The sequence below is a fragment of the Cydia pomonella genome, chromosome 6 (genome assembly GCF_033807575.1).
Source record: "Cydia pomonella isolate Wapato2018A chromosome 6, ilCydPomo1, whole genome shotgun sequence".
Taxonomy (NCBI): Eukaryota; Metazoa; Arthropoda; class Insecta; order Lepidoptera; family Tortricidae; genus Cydia; species Cydia pomonella.
The window spans coordinates 25,204,279-25,226,769 of record NC_084708.1 but is presented as its reverse complement, the minus strand read 5'-3'; the positions used below and the strand labels follow the sequence as shown (position 1 = coordinate 25,226,769).

Sequence of the window (22,491 nt, the reverse complement as noted above, 5' to 3'; positions counted from 1 at the left end):
AAGACTCTGTCGTTGTCGTGTAACCGATTTTTTCTAATATTCCTTTTTTTTTGTTAACTAAATATTATAGATGATCTTACACACAAATCGTTCTAGTACAACTGCAAGCTCAATAAGTGTGTACTTGTTGTATTGTGGATGGTTGGACTTGTGTTATTTGCAACGGTTTACTTATTTTTATATTACTCCCGTTATGTCAAAATCCAGTTCTGATGAAAGATGAAAGGAAGGAAATGTTCACCGTCATAAATTATTTGGTTAATAATTTATGATAGTGAACATTACGTTCCTTTCATCTGCTTTTGGTAGCTGATAGATAGATAGATAGATAAAACTTTATTCGTTTCCACAACATACATGGTAGGTAGGTATAGACAATAAGAAGAACATGCAGCTTAGAATTATTCTTAAAACTAGTTTACAATTCTTGAATGCAAAACCACGTGTCGTGGCAGAGAATAGGCGCTGGCTCAGCATGATGACGCGGTAAGCCACATCGCTGATATTCTACCAGGACCTTACAAAAACAAAAAAGACTGTACAACGCTTAATTCTTATTAATATAACCTAATTATGCTCATGTTGTGTTGTGTGTGTAATGGCGTGTTCTTTTGTGTATTCGATATAGTATAGCTACGCTACATTATTGAGATTTAATTTATATGTTACAATGTGACCCTAAGATTTTGTAAAATTTGAATTTAAATAAATAAATGAGACTACTTCATCTACGAGGGAGTTTCAGCCTTGAAGTTTTTGATGGTTTAAAAGGTGTAACCGATATTTAATTTTAAAATTGAATTTATTTTTTACATTACGAATTGGGGGAGGAATGTTGTTCCAACATTTTGTTGCACGGTAGCGGAAACTCCCTCTAAAAGCAGCGGACTTGTGTTTAGGGACTTGTAGCACGGCTGCTCGTGACGTTCTAGGTTGATGGTGGTTGTTAGTGAGCCATACAAGCTGATGGTAAAAACTCTCTTTATCCTTCAAAAACGAATGAGAAAGTAACATTTTATCCACAAGAGCGGCAAAGTCATTTAACCCCACTCATAGTGTTGTGTTTCTGCCGGTGAGTAAGGTTGCCAGAACTCAACAGGGGTGCGGAGTGTTAGGGTCGGCAACGTCCATGTGAAGGGCCTACTGATTACCAGTTCGCCGGACGATATCGGCCTGTCAGTTAATCGCGATTGTCAGTTTTTGCTTTTAAGTCTGGAGTTGTAGGCGTACATAGGCTACGGAGACTGCTTACTATCAGGCGAGCCGTATGCTTGTTTGCCGTCGTAGTATTTAAAATGCTAAATTTAAGTTGTTTACAAAATTTGTAAAGAGCAGTGCCTAGCTGAGCATCTTTTCAAATCTGGAATTTTTGAAGCTATGTTTCTGTCGCGCTGCGGTGGGCGCAAAAACTCAAAAATTGAGGTTTCCTCCTCCAAAACGCAACCAATCATTATGAAATTTTGGAAACTGCAAGAGGAAGAAATAATGTATGCCGCTATGTTTTGATTTTTTGGATATTTGTTGTCATATTCATATTTGTATACTGCGCCTTTTTTGCAGCCAATCCAATTGAGCCGTTTTTGCGATTTTCGAGGCGCTGTAAGTTTCTTCAAAATAAAATAATCCAAAAAAGCAAAACAAAGCGGCACAGATATTGATGATTTTGAGCTTATATTTGAAAAAATCATTGCTCTAGGTTAAAAATCCAGGGAGGAAACAGTCGAGAGCGTTTGTATGGAATAATCGCAACTAAGAATTCCTATTAACACGTCTTGTCTACCGCTAAAAATATTCAAAGCCCCGACGGAATGCAAAGTTAAGTAGGTATCTCAGCCCGATTTGTTTGCTATAAACCAAGATAAGGATTTAACACTCAACTTATCTTCCTCAAGAGTCTTGTTTATATCTCAGGGATTAAATTTCGGCCTCACTACGAAAATGACCTATCTCTCTACGAAGTGTTTGGTGAGATAAGTCTTTGTTTAAATAAAGATTTGGTAAGTGCTTTAGTGGTGATCTCATGGAGTAAAGATAATAAAAGTGCAAGTGTAACGACCGCTACGTCAAGGCTGAATATGTTTCAATACTTTGCCATTCATCATCATCATCATCATCATCTCATAGCCGTTTTCGGCCACAGCAACTGCTTTCTACCTCTGAGAGTGTCGCTGGTGCGCTGGTGGTGTGACTGTACTTTGCCATTATAACTAAAGTAAATATACAATTTTTTTAAGAGCCTATAAAGTGTCCCACTGCTGGGCAAAGGCCTCCCCCCTAAACTTCCAATCTTCCTGATGAACTTCAGCATCCTTCTAGTTGTTGAGAATTGCGTCCAGGTCGTCCCGCCATCTCCTCTTAGGCCGACCATGTCGGCGTTTACGGTGGCACCCACTAAACTATTAACATTTAAAAATAACAATTCAATAACAATGACATCAGACCCTCATTGTTCAAAGGCTACCTTCGGCGAAGGACCTGAACTCGCTGCACCTTAATAGGGAAGAATAGCTTTGCGATCCTGACGAAATAACGGTAATTTTTCTGTGAAATTTCTTTTTCGGGAGAAAACGGTTTGCACTAACTAAATCTTAACAAATCACTTTGTTACGTAGGTTTATAATAAACTTTTTTAAAAGAGGAAAACCTATAAACCTAGTTGTTAATTGTGCCAATAACATACTAAAAAAATATGGAGAATGGAAAAAAATTAGAAGTTGTAAGAGCAAAGTCGATTATTAGGTCGAACCATAGTAGTCTCATTCGATATTTAATAACACCGTTAGAGTAACAAGAATAGAGATATGTATAAACAGTCAGGTAAGAGTGAGACAGCGCTTTACATGATAAAGTGTAGTGGTAAAACGTTTTCTCTTTTGGACGGTCACGTCGTATACTTCCCTCTCAAACAGAATGTTATTATATTTCTAAGAAGCTACTTCTGAAATAGTAGATAAAATATATGCCAAATGTTTCATGGACATATTATCAAACACTTCAAAGCAAGTCCTTTTTTGATACCGACTTGTTTTATCTCCGTTCTACATGTGACCCGTTCATACGAATAATTCAACCATTGTGGCCCTCGTTCGTAAATGTCCCTGAATCCCTTTTAACAGAGCTACATCAAGATAATGAGCGCTATTCACGTTGTAGGGTTCTGGTGAAACTCAGGCCCGCATGGCTGACTGCCATCATTGTAAAGCAAGTATAAAATGAGATGGTAAATTTTGTTCAAAGTAGTCATTTTAAGAAGTCAATTTCAATTTCAATTTATTTATTTGCAACCAAGTACAAAACACATACAACTTAATGCTAGGTGTACAGTACGTGGACCCTGATAGGGCGCAGCAAAACCTTATAGACTACATGAAACTAATTTCATAATTCGTCGTTATAATTACCCCACTGACTAGAAAGAGAGAGACGACAATTGGCTACTTGACTGTTTTTTTGTAAATAATGTCAAACGATCTTGATTTTCCTGAGGATCAAATGTCTATATGGGACTCATGGCATTTAAGCAACACAAAGGTCAGAAATGAGAGTTAAAGTCTGACGCTCGCACTCGACGATTGAAACGCCTCTAACAAAATGATAAGGTGATGTGACGTCACATCATATAAGTCTGTCCTAAATGTATCGAAGATCAAGGAAATTACCATTTTGACCCTGAAATATTGCGTTTATGTGTATAGTTGTTATACAATTTATTTTTCAATAAAATGTAAGGAATCGAATGGTACCATTTTCTTTTCTATTTTTGGAAGACAAAAAAAAATTTTTGTTTGAGACTTCGGAGCCTTGTATTTTTTTATAATCTCAATAAAAAAAAATCCATTTTTTTATAATATATGGCTCATTTTCTATCCATTTAACTAAATTTTGTTATAATATTCAACATGTGTCAAGTACCCAATTGCAGTCAAATCAAATCATTTCTTTACCTTAATCCATTATAACAAGGTAAAAAAATGCATACAGTATATTTGTGAACGCTAAGTTAACTGCATCTAAGTTTTTTTTTTAATGCAAGATACTTAGTTTTGAAATACTAGAGCGCAATTTTCAACAAAATGTTGTTTGAAGATCGGAAATTGGTATATGTGCATATGTATTTTTATTAAACCTCACATCTTCATGTTTCGGTAATTTTAAAATTTAACTTTATAGCTTATAAAACAAAGTTCCTTTTACATTTGTCAAAGCGACAAGAATAGGTGTTTTATAAAGTAATAAATTGAGCTTGGAAATTATTATCGTGTGTACTGTATCGTATTTTAGATTTCGTTTCGGTAGAGGCAATGTACCGAATGTACGGATATTGTACATGAAGCCTTTGATGTCTAACTGACGTGTTTTGGAATTATTTTCCATTTGAATTAGTACAAGCTTTTATTTGTCTTGCCCTGTTAGTATGTATGTATGCTTGTTAATTCGTTAGAGTGGGTCGAATCTTGGAAGCTAAAGGGTCTAGCGGGCTAAGGAAAGAGAAGTGGCCCCTGTGACGAATATCGGATTTTTATAATGTCATTTGTTAGCTATATTATTATATAGAAAGACCTTAACTTTCAGCCCCCTATCTTGAACCGTCACCGAGATAATGTCAAAGACGTCATTTAATGGACACATTTTTCAAAGTCGTTTTTCTCCCGAACTATATAAGGTAGAGCAATCAAACCAAATCATAGCTACAAAGAATGAGTAGGAGTATAACTAATTTTTTTTTAAATATTTAATTCTGTTCTAAGGCTCTACAGCCTATGTATCACTACGACCATCCCTGATCTATTATGATCGCCACCTACTACAACTCTCGTTCCAAGCCTGCAACTTCAAACAGCTGCAGGATCTTTTTGATCTCTGGAGACCGTAAAAAAAATTACATACTTATCATTTATTTTCAGGCAACTATGGCCTATATATATGGATTTTTATTATTGTATGTTAGTCTGTAAGGTATATATATATATACATACATACCTTACAGACTAACATACAATAATAAAAATATTAAAACATAAATATCATTTTGACGACGCAGTTTTCGGTTGCGCCACCTGTTCTGGTGAGGGTGCATGCGACACTAAACTCAAAGTACACCACTCGTCAATTACTACCAATGTTATAATAAAAAACTATTCTCATAAGGAATGAAACTCAAATGAGCTTGTTACCAAAATGAACCGTTCTCGATTTGCACTTTCCTGAATATGGGCCAATTCCAAATGGGCTAAAGCTCATAAAAACCGATACACGGAAGGCTCTTTTCCTATTTCATATTTATCAGGGAATATAGATCGCGGGAGCGCATTCCATTTCTTAAGCCGACCGTACCAAAAAAGAGGAGGAGTAATTATTAAAACCTCTCAAAGTAATCAAAAGATTCGTGTAAGACTTTCTACAAATATTTATCTATTTTATTTATTATCTGCCATATATTTAAGTACGCTTGAAACGTAATGGTTTAACAATTAAGGTATACGATCATTTTAAGCCACACCCTTAAGTGCAAACTTACATTAGCCGTAATAAAACCATTCCATCAATATATTTTTTACTTTTGTTTTAGAAGCTAATATCACTTAAATCGTTTATCGACAATATCACATTTCAAAACTAGTAGAAGAACGCCTTAACTTCATATAACACTTATGACTTTACCATCTTTATCGGTGTTAAAAGTGTTTAGAACTTTTAGATTGCTTTAAACTACAGTACAGTCAGCAACACAAGTGACTATTGGCGTTATTGATCAATGCGATACAAGCCTCAGTTACAAGTTGGTTGGCAAGTGAAATTCGGCAATACAATTTTCGGCGAAAAGGCAGAAAACCACAAGCGTCAATTAGCTATCCTTTAGTCTTAATCTGTGATTTTGACTTAATTATGTACAGCCGCCATCAGATATGTCGGAGTGGTCAAGATGCTCACAAATATCTGAACGATATTGAGAGTTCAGGGTGCGTAGCCAACGTGCCAATCGTTAACGCACCGTAACGAACGAAATGCAACTGTCATTGACGCACTAATATGGAAGAGTGATAGAGAGAGATGACTATATCTACGCTCCGGAGCGTTAACGACTGGCACGTTGGCTAAGCACCCTGATATTTTTGAGGGTTGGGTTATATTTTTGTCAGATGGTTGAGTAGACACACATGGTATTACACAGTGTTGGCCGAACGTTAATACGAATTGAAAATATTGAAAATTAACCATTACAAATTGAACCGTAAACTATAACCGTTCCTTAGGGTTTACGGTTCAATTTGTAATGGTAAACTTTTATTTTTAATTATAATTAACGTTCGGCCAATACTGGTATTCAATATATCGATATTTTTATTAATATTTATTATATGGGCGATATTGTCATTCAGAAACGCCGGTGGAGAAGCGCTGCTGGCCTAGCGGTAAAAGCGTGCGAATTGCAATCCGGAGGTCGCGGGTTCAAACCCTGGCTCGTACCAATGAGTTTTTCGGAACTTATGTACGAAATGGTATCATTTGACTCACGTGATACCAGTCGCTTTTCGGTGAAGGAAAACATCGTGAGGAAGCTGAACTAATCCCAACAAGGCCTAGTTTACCCTCTGGGTTGGAAGGTCATGTGGCAGTCGCTTTCGATTAGTTGTCAAGCGGACCCCAGGCTTCCATGAGCCGTGGCAAATTGCCGGGACAACGCGAGGAAGAACATGAGCGATATTGTCATATTGCCTATCCCCTCGCGGGCGTCGCAAACGTTTACCAAATTCATCTGCGGACTGTACAGCCTTTTAGTGTCACTTAATTGACTTCCGCAGTTCCGATAGCCTTCCAAATAGCGTTTCAGCTGACAAGCTCACGGCGAGGTGACACGCCGGGCAATGTATGCATGACCTTTTCAGTTCTCTATTGATACCTGGGTCGATTTTTATTACTTTGATAATATTTTTAGTCAGATTCATTTGGTGGATAGCTAGAGATGCCTAATCTGTGCAATTTCACTATGTGTTTAAATGAACTTCATGTGAGTTAAATAAACAACATATATATGTTTTCATATTTATTCCGCCGAGAGTGAAGAGATATTTACACCAGCCTACCCAAATCTAACGAACAAATGAACGTCAGCAAAATATTAATCGGCCTACATAGTGACAATGCGCGACAAGTTATTGGACCCAAGAATATTTGAGCTAAAAATATATAAATCATTTCTCTCGCCACCCTGTGCGCATAGAAACTTGCGTTGCATCAATGTGTTCATCTTCACTATTCCTTTTTTTAAATAGCCTTATTTGTTTCCCATTGCTGGGCAAAGGCCTACCCTTTCTTCCGGCACTCATCACGGTTTGGTGCATGCCCAATCACTACAAAATGCGTCGTGGTCGTCCCGCCATCTTTTTTTTATACTACGTCGGTGGCAAACAAGCAAACGACCCGCCAGATGGTAAGCAGTCTCCGTAAGGCTACGGCAGGCGTACATAGGCATGTACACCTGCAACTACAAAGGAGTTTCATGCGCGTTGCCGACCCTAACACCCTGCAACCTCTGAACTTACTCACCGGCAGGAACACAACACTATGAGTAGGGTAGTAGGTACTCTTTTTTAGTCTGCCCCGGCTAACCTGCAGTGTCCATTTGGTAGTCGATTTGGCCCACCGAACCAGGTGCATCTGTCGACGTGTCCAGCCAACCCAATCCCACCATTCCTATCTTTTTGTAATTTAACGTTCCACCTTGGCGTATATTGATTGAGTCCAAGATTTTTCAATTGCTCAACATGCCCCGCTCAACAAATAAGTAACTATCTATTGTCTATAGTTTAGTGTATACTAGGTAAACACAAAAAAGTTTAAAATGACATCATTTTGACTATAATTTATTTGTAAGGGATAAAACAAAAATAAATACATTCGATGCAGGGAGTAATTCTTTATCAGAAGTTCAATTTCACTAAATGGAAACGAAAATCATACAAATACCTTTTCAAACCATATTGCTTGACACTTTTTCGTAACAAAACAGCCGCTACAAGCCATAAGTGACAAAATAAGGGATAAAAGATTGCCACGACCCTTCATTTCAATGTATCAACCCCATCCCTTAACAAACACTCGCTTGAACCCAACCAGTGACTCTGACCCCCCATTACAAATATTAATAACATAAGTAGCTTCTGTCCGTAACTTCATCTGAGCGGGATGATGAGCATCTTATATATTTGACGTCCACGTCTGTCTGTGGCATCATAGCTCTTTAACGGATGGACCGATTTCAATGCGGTTTTTCTAGATGAAAGCGATTTTCCTTGCGGTGTTTCTTAACTATATTTGTTAGAAATCGATCCAGCAGTTTGATGAGTATGAAATTGATTTTATTGGCTTATAGCGTAGGAGATATTAATTTTGTTTAATTCAATAGTTATCATCTAAATCGGTTCAGCGGTTAACCCTTTACCAGGCTAAGGGATATATATTTCCCACATGCGGCTCTTCAAACATGTGTTCTATTTTTGATGAATAAGACTGACATTCGATGGTCATTTTTGAACTGTCAGCCTGGTAAAGGGTTAAAGCGTGAAAAGTTAACAGACGGACATATTTGGTTTCTCACTTAAAATACAAGATGTTTATTTAGTCCGCTGCAATAATTTACTGGCTGAATATGTAGGTCATACTGAGGAACTTTTACTATGGGACCATCCCCGAACTCGCGAAAAAAAATTGGCTGTTTCATACATTTTGGCTGTCTGACCTTAACATTTTCTAAGGGAGTATAAATTTTTTTTGCGATTTCGGGTTTGTTACCATGGTAAAAGTTGCTCAGTATGACCTATATATTCAGTCCGTAAATTATTGCAGGTGACTGTTATTAGGGATATGGAGATCAAGTTACACTAGAAAGTAACGCTTCGACAAGCCCCAAGCAAACCCGTTTTCAAACGACTACTTCGCAAGCATCTTCTGTCAGAAGAACTTAAATAAGGTTCACCATCATGTATATGTACATAATTATATGTATTAGTCTATCTTTTATACATTATATAAGTAGTAGTATTTAACTATTTATATAGTTTTAATATTATTTGACTTCACGTTTAATTTTTTCCTTATTATTTGTTATTATTTTTTCCTGCACCAACATACACAAATGTCTCTGTTTGACCCAATGGTTGACTGGTAGAAAATGCCTTTTGGCATTAAGTTCGCCATTTGTACATTTTTCTTTATGTGTGCAATAAAGTTTAAATAAATAAATAAAATAAATAAATAACGCCAAAATATCCTAGGGATTAAGCAGAGTCCAAAGTTACAATAAGCCTCCTGATATTTCGGGACCTTGATGGTCCCATCAAGGTCCCGAAATAAATAACTGGTCATTTGACGGCCCGGCCGGGAAATGGTGCATTGTTTCTGCGGGCGACACTCGCACGATGACTTAATTAATGGTTGTGGGTAGGAAATTAGAACGCAATAAATAAATAAGTATTATAGGACATTATAACACAAATTAACAAGTCCCACAGTAAGCTCAATAAGGCTTGTGTTGAGGGTACTTAGACAATGATATATATAATATATATGTATATAGACACCAAGGAATTTATAAATAAAACGTCAGAGCTTTTTGGCGGTCAAATACGAACTGGTTTATTCATCGAGCTTTAAGTAGAGTGAGATTTTTAACCGCTACTGTAAATACTTATAAATACTTAAATACATAGAAAACACCCATGACTCAGGAACAAATATTCATGCTCATCACACGAATAAATGCTCTTACCAGGATTTGAACCCGGGACCATCGGCTTCGTAGGCAGGGTCACTACCCACAAGGCCAGACCGGTCGTCAAACAAACGAGGAGAAATGAAAAGTGAAACGTAATGAGGTTTAATTTTCTGGTGTAGCTAGTTTTGAAATCGAATGTTTTATTAGGCTAGTAAAATCTAAATATTATTCATAAATTCAGACACGTATCAATTATTATCGACGCAACAAGACCTACTCGGAAATATTTTTCTGGTAGAATTTCGTCTATTCTTTACTGAGAATGCTCTGTGTAAAAAATATTGAACATATTGCAAACTATTATTGAATAAAGGAAGGAACAACGCACAAATGCTTCTTTATCTGCGAAGGCTCTATAGATCGTATCATCCACGAAGACGCGTGCCGTGACTAAAATTGACATACTAATAGAGGTTATATTTGACAAATCTGTGCGTCATCGTGGATGACACACAGATTTGTCAAAACGCGTATGTATATATAATATTTGAAAGATTCAGCACCCCTTGTGTAAATTTATTCCATGGCGTAACGTGACGTACGCATTGGGTTCTCATTTTGTATGGGATTTTAAGTTTCCATAACATTTCCATAACGTTTCTAAATCCCATACTAAATATCGCTATCGAATAAATGTACACTAGGGGTACTGATTATGTTAACTTCAATGAATGACGAAAGGATTCTACGATAATTTTAACGTAATTTCTGTTCACAGCAAATTGTTTTCCAGCAACCATCTGTTGTTCCAACTTCCAATTAATTTCGAACAGCTATCGCGATCTAATAGGATTATACAAAATACGGGCTGCTGTTTAGCTTATAAATAATTTTACTGCAGTACTGAAAGGACTGAATTTTATAGCTACTCTGTGGCACATATTATCTTATTTAATAGCTGTCAGTGTCCGTCGCTTTACTTATGAAATTATAGTAGCAGACGCCTCATGTCTTCCAACTGTAAAGTTCACAGCGTACGGTCAACCAATTTGATTCCTAGGCTACTATAGGACCATGTCATAATGACTTCTACGACAGTGCTTATTGAGTGATGCATGTCATGTATAGAGTAGTTAAAGCGACAAGGTTCTATAGTGGCCTAGGATTCAAATTGGTTGACTGTACATTCGAGTTTCACGAACATCTTTTTATCACACTTGCTCGAAAAACATCTTATTTCATGCAGATGTACTGAAAGACAAAGGTATTGAACAGCTTTTTTTAAGTGAAAACTTCTTTACGGCGCTGTACACTTTTTGTGATGGGGAAAAAATGCTAAACTCGCGATAGGTCACGTGACCGACAGATTTGTCAGATTGAAAATGCGTAAGACGGACACGTGATCTGATCGAAAAACTTCATGATTGTTCTAGTAATGATGATGGTGTAAGAGTCGTTGAAATTATGGATAGAAGTTGATTTTTCTGAGAAATAAACTTTTTAATGTTAAATAATTGTAATAGTTCTGAAGTGTTCAATATTTAATGTAATATAAATTGTCATGTTTGTGTACGATAGCGCAATAAATGAATATTGTATTTTGCCACATAGGTGATAGTACTTTTACCTACACTGATAATTAAAGCAATTCGTGCAAAATTATTCCCTCACCATTCCAAAACATCAAAAATGCACTACGTTAATATTCATTTTCACTTCTGCCGGCACTCCCGGAGTGCAACCCGTTGTTTTTTATTTATTTTGATAAATATATTTTTACCTATGTTAGTTTGTAAGGTATGTGTCTCTATGCCTGTAGCCGCCTTAAAATAAATGGTATTTAATTTAATTTTAAAGTCCTTTTAGTTCGTATTTCTGTTCAACAACAACAAGTGGGAGGTTTGGGTCCGGACGAGATTATATTTGTTCGGTTGAGTGGCATCATAAAATCGAGTAATTTGTACGTTTATCCATCCGTTTGATTGCGATTTCTAGGTATCGACGGATAACCATTGTATAGTCAGCTTCAATAATATCCCTATTATCTATACCATCGGCGAAACGAAAGTCCATAGACTTCGCTGTTTCGGTCACCTACTCAGAATAGGAGAGGATCGGGCTGTCAAGAGGGCGTTCTTGGGACGACTGACTGGTAGCCGTCCGGTGGGTCGACCCAGGTATCGCTGGGAAGACATTGTGGCGGCGGATCGTTTCAGCTTTGCGTCAGAAACTGGTAGGAAGTTGCGCAAGATCGGGACAGGCGGCACGCTCTCGTTTCGAAGGCCACGATTCTTTTTGGATCACTGAGCCAAAACAGTTGCTATCAGGATCACCTGAGTAAAAAAGTTGCTCCGTGTTTTTCTAGTAGAATACAACTTACGAATAATTTTGGGAATAAAAGTAGGTAATATTTAGTGTTACGTATAAATAAACTAATATACATATACTGATTGCCTTACCTAACATAATAAACATTCGAAGGTTAGAATATCGCTTCCCTCCAATCTCAGATATATCCCCCACTTTTCTATAAGAAGTGACTACCCCCATAAGTTAATCTCCGAGCTCGAGGGCAATTTACAACCGACATTACGTGGATTTATTGCCACTCGCCCGCTGTGTTGCCGCTATATAACCACAGGTGTTAATGTGAGATACAGTCACGGACTTTAATTGTTAAGCCATTTAGGGTTTACTTTACATTGGACATTGCATACCGTTATTATTGATAACCAAATTAGGTTGAACCCTACATCTTGTACAAACAATAAGGACCTGTTTCACAATGTCCAAGTATTGAATAACTAATTAACGTATAAATTAATCGCCAGATACTACTACCTTAAGTTGTAAAGGTATTTATCTACCAGATAAGCTTATTTAAAGATTGTGAAACGCCAATAATGACTTTATTCGTCAGATAAGTGGCAAGTAGCTTATTAAGGGCTTTGTGAAACAAGCCCTTAGAGTCCTAGGTAAAATGAAAGTACAGCTTTTCCATGGTGTATTTCACTTAAAAAAATATTTTTTATAAAGTTTACATAGTGAAAAAAGTTTATTGTAACCTGTAAATAGTACATTCCGATACAAGTGCGAAGACTACTGCGTTTTACATTACATATGGCCCTTTAAATTCTTCACATATAGGCACGTAAAGTACTAAGTACTGGGGCGGTTAAGTAGCGCTATATGTAATGTAAATTTAATTGTAATAGCTGTGTGATGATAGTACACGGCTTGTTTGATTTCCTTTTTCTAAAAGAGGTCCCCCAAGGAACACGAGTGCAATTTACAACGGACGTAACGGGCATTTATTGCCACTAACACCGCCGTGGAGCCGACTTATAACCGCAGGAGTTAATTTGTGATCACGCTGTTTCTTGGAAAGAAAATAAAATGGTTCCAAAACCTCAACCACAGTCAATTCTCTGAGGACTAAAAAAAGCATTTCTATTCACTTGTAACAAATTTGTAGGAATGAATAATTTAAGACAATTTATTTACCTTATACACTTTGAGTCGTTGTGTATTTATTTTAGGTAGTTTTTAGAATATTCACGAACAAAAATACTAAGTCCTTCAATGTAAATTGGAGTTCAATAGAAAAGAATAATGTAAACAAATTAATTTATCTTCATTTCAACGTATTCTCGCACTTATTGTGGATAAACATGATTTTATAACAGTTTATAATATACTTAATTATTTTGTTCATATCAATTACTATATATGTTAATTGTTAATATTTTAATGAAAACAACCATCGTTAAACTTAAAGGTTATGTACAGTCAGCTGCAGAGAGAGATAACCCCCCCGGTAAACAATCAGTCTATGCAGATGTGGTCATCTCTCTTTGCATCTGTCAATTGCTAACAAAATCTGCCATATTCTTATACCATTAAACGAGCAATTCTTGTATATTTATATAAAATTATACACCGTGGGCTGGTAAAACACGACAGATTTTAACCACGCATTCCTGAGGTCATGAGGAGCAAAAAAATTTATATAAGTTTTGGGAAAATTCGGCATTAAAAAAAAATATCAGACAAAAAAAAAATTTTTTTTTGCTATTTCTTCATACGACACGTTATTTCTTATTACATCTTGTCGAAAAAAAAATTTATTAGTTACAACGAATAACTAATATTTTTTTTAATAACACTAAAAATTGCGAGTTTCTTATAAAACTTTTATGTCTGCCAACAGGTATATCTAAACCAAGTCACAAAGTGGCAGCGTCGTAGCCAAAAATGCGTTTTTCACTAAGTTATTACAGAAACAATTTTTTACAAAAATTGACAGTATCTCTAAAACAAAACCGATTTCAGGAAACTTCGTATCACATTTTAGTCTCTAAATGCGGTCAAGAATACACCTTTAAAATTTGTCGGGTTTTATCAGCCCACGGTGTATATTTCAGGATCTCGGAAATGGCTCTACTGATACTATTAAGAAGTGAATATTTAGATGACTAGATGTGTGAAAGTTTATTCTTCAAGTACGCAGAAACAGCCACACAGATTAATAACATGCAACATTATAATACAATTTAAAAAATTGCAGGTCCGCCGCGTAGGCCTCGGCAACAGCAACTTCAAGCAGACCTTCGACCTAACCGACCCCTACTGCAATAACGTCTCCTACGACTACGTGCCCATGCATGACCCCCACCTCGCCTATTACTTCGCCCAAAAAGCCGCCAAGAAGCGAATGAAGCAGCTCGGCTTCTGCGCGCCGGATGGCAGAGCGGTCTGCTCGCTGAAAGACTTCAACCAGTATAGGAAGTATCTGTATAATCAGTACATGGACCAGATACATCAAGTTATGAAGGTTATCGTAAGTAGCTTTGGTTTTCGTCACTCTTAGTAAGTATAAATAAATAAAATAAATATTTATATTTATTAAGCGGTGGTGGCCGAGTGGATATGACGTCCGACTTTCAATCCGGAGGTCGCGGGTTCAAATCCTGGCTCGTACCAATGAGTTTTTCGGAACTTATGTACGAAATATCATTTGATATTTACCACTAGCTTTTCGGTGAAGAAAAACATCGTGAGGAAACCTGCATACATCTGCGAAGAAATTCAAAGGTGTATGTGAAGTCCCCAATCCGCATTGGGCTAGCGTGGGGACTATAGCCCGAGCCCTCTCGCACATGAGAGGAGGCCTGTGCCCAGCAGTGGGACGTATATAGGCTGAATTATTATTATTATATTAAATATTTATATGACATTATTACACAAATTGACTAAGTCCCACAGTAAGCTCAATAAGGCTTGTGTTGAGGGTACTTAGACAACGATATATATAATATATAAATAAATAAATATTATAGGACATTATTACACAACTTGACTAAGTCCCACAGTAAGCTCAATAAGGCTTGTGTTGAGGGTACTTAGACAACGATATATATAATATATAAATAAATAAATATTATAGGACATTATTACACAACTTGACTAAGTCCCACAGTAAGCTCAATAAGGCTTGTGTTGAGGGTACTTAGACAACGATATATATAATATATAAATATTTATAAATACTTAAATACATAGAAAACACCCATGACTCAGGAACAAATATCCATGCTCATCACACGAACAAATGCCCTTACCAGGATTTGAACCCGGGACCATCAGCTTCGTATAAGAGTCTTGTCACCTTAACCTCCTGAGGTACCTACTAGGACAAAATCAGTTTGCAGTGCCGGAATAAGATATTTTGATGCCCTAAGCATTTCTAGATCTTGGTACCTCCTCTCCATAGGCTCACCCAGATTAAATTGACAACATTGAATTGAATTGATTAACCAGAATGACCCTTAGACCCAAGTATAAAAATAGAGACTTGGAGAAAAGACGACCCACTGTGATAATACTAGAACAAAATATTTAAAAGTAATACTAGAACGAAATAAATATTCCTTGAAAGTACCTTCTTCAAAACTGAACAGTAGGAGGTTAAAATAACGAATGAAAGAAATCAGACCCTCAGCACGCTTATTCGCCATTCGCCTAAGATATATTTGAAGCAACAAAGCTGTGGACTTGCATAAGTTCTGCAGCAATCAGTTGAAAAATATTAAGATCCTCTAAGCATATAAAATCAAAAAGGTTCGTTAGTTTATTCACCCTTACAAAACTATTTTCATTCTAATTCAATTCAATTTAATTCGTGGTTATATTTTGTAGATAACGACGATATTTCTGATTATTTGAAGGGGGTCCTATATTTCTATTAGCTAATGGAATAATCTCATTTTTTATGATAAAAAAAATAAAACCGACGACAAAAATTACTAAAAGCGCCATACATGTATCTATAACATTTGAAGAGTTCCCTCGATTTCTCCAAGATCCCATCATCAGACCCCGACTTGGTGCCAACGGGACCATCTCGGGGTTATACCCGTTCGATTAAAATAAAACAATTTTGAAAATCGGTTCACGATTCTCGGAGATATCGAGTAACATAAATACAAAAAAAAACAGAATTCAGTCGAATTGAGAAAAAAATATCTACTACCACTTTTCTTCAAGGATGTAACTTAAATAGCTTATCTTGGCCAGGACGAGCGGTGCCGGGATGATCTGACCATGAAACGCGTTGAGAACGACGTAGCCCGCCGGCTGGACATCTTCAACAGATCAGAGCGCGCCAGAGAACACTTAGAAAAGGTGGCCAAAGAGAATGCTGCTGAATGGGCGGAGAAGAAGCGGCTGTAAGTCCGCCATTTCTTTGATAACTTTAGTTTCATACACGTGAAAACACAGATATTTTTTCGAGATCACAGCTCGCTTCAGAATAAGCAGAGAAAGTCGACAGATTATTCCATAATTAAGTTTTTCGTTACAACAAAATAATACCAAAAAAATCAGACGATTTTGGAGAATATTAATTACTTCCTGTAGGTATAAGTAGATTATAAAGACTTAACAGTTATTTCCACATTAGCGGATTAAACCTTAAAGAATTATTGAATCGACAGATGATCTGCTCCATGACATAAATCTACTTATACTACTCGTAGTATCATAATTGAAAAATCTAGGTATAATAATATCATAGGCGAAACGTCACCCGACAGACTGGGCGCTTTCCAGTGGATCGAACCACGTGTCGCTGGGGAGACAATCTGGAGGCTGAAGTTAGATTCAATCCAGCTGACGTGAAGTTGCGCCAGAAATGAACAAGTAACCCAAAAAAGGATTAAGCCTTTGAACTCACGTTTCAAAGGCTTAATCCTTTTTTGGGTCACTCAGCCACAAAAGTTAGATAATGGCATTGACTTGATAATTGCTCGTAGCAATACTGAGCCGATCGGAGCCGATAACGCCCGAACACTCTAGATTCCTCCACTGCTTTTACATACCATCGCCAACACTGTTAATTGTCCATCGGTGAACCTTATTACAAAAGACATACGGTCCACCGATGGACACTTAGTGTTGCTCTTTGTACACAAGAACGCTGATTTTATACAAGCAAATTATAAAGCTAATACAAACACCTAACACAAACATCCTTTAAATTGGACACATTCGTGAAAGTTAGCAACAATCCTACATGGTCCAGTAGGTATTATCTAAAACTGTCCCCAGCGAGAGATACCCAACTAAAACTTCTCATCCGAATGTGTATAAGTGTCGGCGGGAGAGTTGAAATGAATGAGAAATAATGTGGAGTACTAACTACAATAAGTTTTCGTCAATAAATATATTTTTGTACACGCTTTTACCGCTGACTGTACCTTTCATTTCACAAGCAACTAATACTCATCGAGTCAATTCTAAAAACTCCAAACACAATTAGTTTACGTTGTTTTATCACAGAGGGGGAATTCCCATAGCCACCTCCTTCCTCCATCATCAGATTGTCATCCGATTGACATATGTATGCAAAAGTCCGCTCAATCGGAAATCGGGAAATCAGTCAAATTTAGCTTCTATTTGACCCACACTACTAACATAATACATACTAACAGGGCAAGTTAAATAAAAGTTTGTAATAAAAACGTAGAATCAAGGAATGAGTAAATGTGATTAAATTTCACTATACATTGATAACGTCCGCCATATCATTTTTTCTTGGCGCTATAGACATGACTACTAGGCGGTTTAGGTCCCCAAATAGATTAGATTAGATTTCTTTATTTCACGATGAAATTTACACTATAAATTTGCTACATTCGTCAAAAGTATGTTTATCTTCTCATCATGCTCGTCAAAGATTACATTATAAATTAAAAATAATAAAATTAACAGTAATTGTGTCTCCCAATAAGGATCGTCATGTGCAAAGAAAGATATCTCCAACAATTAAATATAAACCAACTTATTATTAATTTGGAATTTTCATGAAAATGTCAAATAAATATAAAAACGGCAAGTGCGAGTCGGACTTGCCCATGAAGGGTTCCGTACCATTTATGACGTATTAAAAAAAACTACTTACTAGATCTCGTTCAAACCCATTTTCGGTGGAAGTTTGCATGGTAATGTATATCATATATTTTTTTTTAGTTTTATCATTCTGTTATTTTAGAAGTTACAGGGGGGGGGGACACATTTTACCACTTTGGAAGTGTCTCTCGCGCAAACTTTTCAGTTTAGAAAAAAAATGATATTAGAAACCTCAATAGACGGATATGACAAATCTATAAGGGTTCCGTTTTTTGCCATTTGGCTACGGAACCCTAAAAATGTTACGGGAATCGATTAACTTTGAGATATGAGTTTGAAAGTTGTTATTTAACTTAAAAATCTTATAATACCTAAACTAGCAAGCACCACACACACATCACAAATTTTACACTAAGCATTAGTGTGCCTTACACGACTGCCTTAGCAGTTCCACACTAACATATTCGCTAAAGTCTGCATAACTTATTTTCTATACATCTCTGTCGCACTAATGTGCGAGTATGAGCGAAATGCATTGAAAGTAAGTTACGCACAGGCTAGCGAACATGTCAGTACTAAACTAGTGCTAGCCGCATAGGAACTTATTTTTTAATTTTCATGACATCGCAATATGAAGATGGAAGGTGGCCATTAGAAAATTTTCCAATTTTCTCCTCGTAACAAATAATCAAGTCTAAATTTCCTCGTTAATATTCTCGATAATTATTTTTTAATGATCCAAAAGATCTCATTAGTCGATAGCAGAAGCTTGCGATTGACGGAAACGAAAATACCGTATATTCTAATTTTTCATCATCATCATATCAGCCCTTTATCGTCCACTGCTGAGCATAGCCTCTCTTCTAGTACGCTACTGGTCCCGATCCTGAGCTAATTTCATCCAGAAGTGACCCTGATTCTAAGTGATTCTTTGTTGTTGTCTCCAATACCCAAAGGTTGTCTGGAAAAGATCGCTCTTAGCGATAAGACCACCCGTTGTTACCTTTATCCAATTGTAAACCCACTTAGATGGTTGGCAGTCCTCAACTGTGCGTTTCTCCAGGAAGTTTCTCGCATAGCTAAACTGTGGAATGAACTGTCACCTGCGGTATTTCCGGATCGATACGACCTTCAAACCTTCAAGAAAAGAGCGTACTTCACCAATCTTAAAGGCCGGCAACGCACTTACAACCCTTGTGGTGTTGCAGGTGTCCATGGGCGGCGATAATCGCTTACCATCAGGTGATCCGTCTGCTCGTTTGCCTCCTCTACCATAAAAAAAAAAACTGTGAGGTGTGCATGCAGTAAAGAGGTGTTGTATTGTATTGTATTGTGTGAAGAAAGATTTATTCTATGTAGTCTGCTCCGAATAAATGTTTCCGTCTGAAAATAGGCTTAACATTCCTAACGAAGCGCGAACGTGAGCCCACAACAGACTGATTAATGTCCACGCTTTATTTCCATTTACTCGTAGTTCCCACGCAAGCCTCCCGTGTATCTAACTACCCTGAGGAATCCAAACATTGCTACACGATTTTCAACCCTATATGTAGAAGAATAGAGTCCTATAAATTTGGCATATTGACCTGCCGCAAGGCTCTGTCCTAGCACCCATAACTCTCCATTTAGTGACAATTAGTAATTAAGTCGACCTTTATAAATATTTCTTTGCTGAAATTTCTCTTTTCCCTTTTCGCTTTCAAGTGGGTGTTATTTTAATGCGTAGCTCCTTTAATTAGAAATTATCGTCGCCATTTTGAGACACTTGTTTTTTTGGCGTAATTAAGCCAATTAAGTTCTAAATCTGCCTCTTAAAGCGCTATTATTTTAGGTTAATGAGCCTTAATAATATTTTAACACAAAAGCGTGCTTTGATTGTTAAGGTACCTTATTATTTTCGGTGAAACCTTGCGAAATTTTTGGACCCCGATACGCCCTTAAACTACGTCCACAAGAGAGGTATGGGCAATGTGAATGCCATCTCGCTTTAATGTGGTAGGGCACAGCCAGTAGATGTCATTCCAGATCTAGAGCAGAGCCCAACTGGGGAAGTACGTCCACCTTACAGAAAACCGCAGCCAAATAACACTAGACCCTACTCATCCTCACATCCTGGAACCTGGATGGTCGCGCACTGTGCGGGCTAAGAGGAACTTCCCCCCGCGCACGCTCCGGTTGTGTAATGAGCTACCTGCCGAGGTTTTCCCGAGGGTCTACAGTATGAAGTTCTTCAAAAAAGGAGTGTACAGATTTTTAAAGGGTCGGCAACGCGCATGTAACACCTCTGGAGTTGCAGCTTACCATCAGGCGGGCCGTATGCTTGCTTGCCACCGTCGTGGTATCATGAGCTCAACGAGGGGGGGGGGGGGATTTAGGGTCGGCATCAGATATATTGGAGAGGCCGAGGTGCTCACATATATCTGTACACGCCTCTATTGTCAAGGCGAAAAAGTGTAGGTAATTACTACTACGCGATAGAGATACTGACAGACAAAACACAGCCTAAACCGTTGGTGGTTGATGTTAAACGTGAACGATGCACGAACCGTGAAATTTTGAACTAATCTTCAAATTCTGTAGAGCTGCACTCAGTAGACAATTTTTAGAAATGATGTCCCGAATAGAGCGAAAATAAGGCTCAATTTTTTTAATCTTAGGTAGGTGACCCATGTAATACCCAGTGTCTAACAAAGCCAACTTTTATAATATTAGATCCTTTTTAGGGTTCCGTAGTCAACTAGGAATAGGAACCCTTATAGTTTCGCCATGTCCGTCTGTCTGTCTGTCTGTCCGAGGCTTTGCTCCGTGGTCGTTAGTGCTAGAAAGCTGAAATTTGGCATGGATATATAAATCAATAAAGCCGACAAAGTCGTACAATAAAATCTAAAAATTTAATTTTTTTTAGGGTACCTCCCCTACACGTAAAGTGGGGGTGACATTTTTTTTCGCTTCAACCCTAGAGTGTGGGGTATCGTTGGAAAGGTCTTTCAAAACTAATAGGGGTTTTCAAGAAACATTTTTTGATAAAGTGAATATATTCGGAGATAATCGCACCGAAAGAAAAAAAAATGTGTCCCCCCCCTCTAACTTTTGAACCATAGGTCCAAAAAATATGAAAAAAATCGTGGAAGTAGAGCTTAAGAAAGACTTTAAATGAAAACTATAGCGGACATGATCAGTTTAGCTGTTTTTGAGTTATCGCAAAAAGTTTTCCCTTCATAGTAAAAAGACTTACTTTAATTAGGTACTGATTATGCAAATTTGCCTATTTGTTTAACTCGGGTGAAAGGTACCGTTTCATCCCTTGGTTAACAATTTACTATACTTTAAGCTCCAGTTTAGCTTATTGTGACGGAAGAGTAACTACGGAACCCTACACTGAGCGTGGCCCGACACGCTCTTGGCCGGTTTTAGTAGATTGTTAACCAAGGGATTCACTCGATCTAAACACTACTTTTCATTTCAAATACAACGAAGATAAACATGTGTATTTAAGAAAACATGACTAAGTATTAACTTTTATACTTAGTATTTCTTGAGGGTACTTTCAATTAATAATTTAGTATTTAGTAATAAGTCTAGTCAACTCTATGGCTGCTGCTCGACGCAACGTTCCCGTAACGCCGACTACCCACCGACGCTCAAAAGACGCTAGTGTAGGGAAAAGTATCTTAGCTATTTATGGAACGGGGAGTTGAATTTTAAAATAAAAATTGTACAACAAATCCATTTAAAACAAAATTTTATATTTATCGTAAAAAAACAGTACTTGGAAGTAAAATGCCCTAGAGCAGAAACGTATCACTTTCTGTACTTTGCTTCATAAAGAAATGAAAAATATTAAACATTTTTTTCTACACCAAAGATTAACACGTGGCTTCAATAAAATTAAATAAATTTTGATACTTTTGTCTTAACATTCATAGTTTTATTGATATATAGGTACCTATTTAAAAATAAATAAGGTGGGGCCTTACATGGGTGGTGCGTTTAAACGTTAATTTTGAAGACAAAACAAACAACCAACAACAACTTATTATTACTGAATGAAATTCTGAACAAACTCTTCATAGCACAATCGAATTAAGACCAACCTCGAAATCTCTAGAACAGTCATAAAATTTGGTATGTATATAAATTAAAGGCCCCTTTTTCATGCCTACACCATTTGACATTTGGGGACCTCTAGGAATCGCAGCCAACTTGGAAAATGTGTAGCATCCTTTGGCATTCCTTTTGACTTTTTTGGGTAGAATTTAATAAGCTTTAATGTTGCCTTACACTATATTTTCATAAATAATGTAAATTTAGAGTAAAACGCTAATTTATCCTGGATGGTACACATTTTCTAAGATGGCTGCGATTCC

General features: G+C 37.0%; 1 protein-coding gene across 1 annotated transcript in view; it reads left to right on the top strand.

Moving 5' to 3' along the window:
• The window catches only part of LOC133519359 (uncharacterized), a 70,821-nt gene that overhangs the window by 26,311 nt on the left and 22,019 nt on the right, over positions 1 to 22,491 (top strand). The window contains exons 2-3 of the mRNA XM_061853401.1: positions 14,283 to 14,555; positions 16,292 to 16,443. Coding sequence (XP_061709385.1) covers positions 14,283 to 14,555; positions 16,292 to 16,443 — 425 coding nt within the window. The remainder of the gene's footprint in view (positions 1 to 14,282; positions 14,556 to 16,291; positions 16,444 to 22,491) is intronic.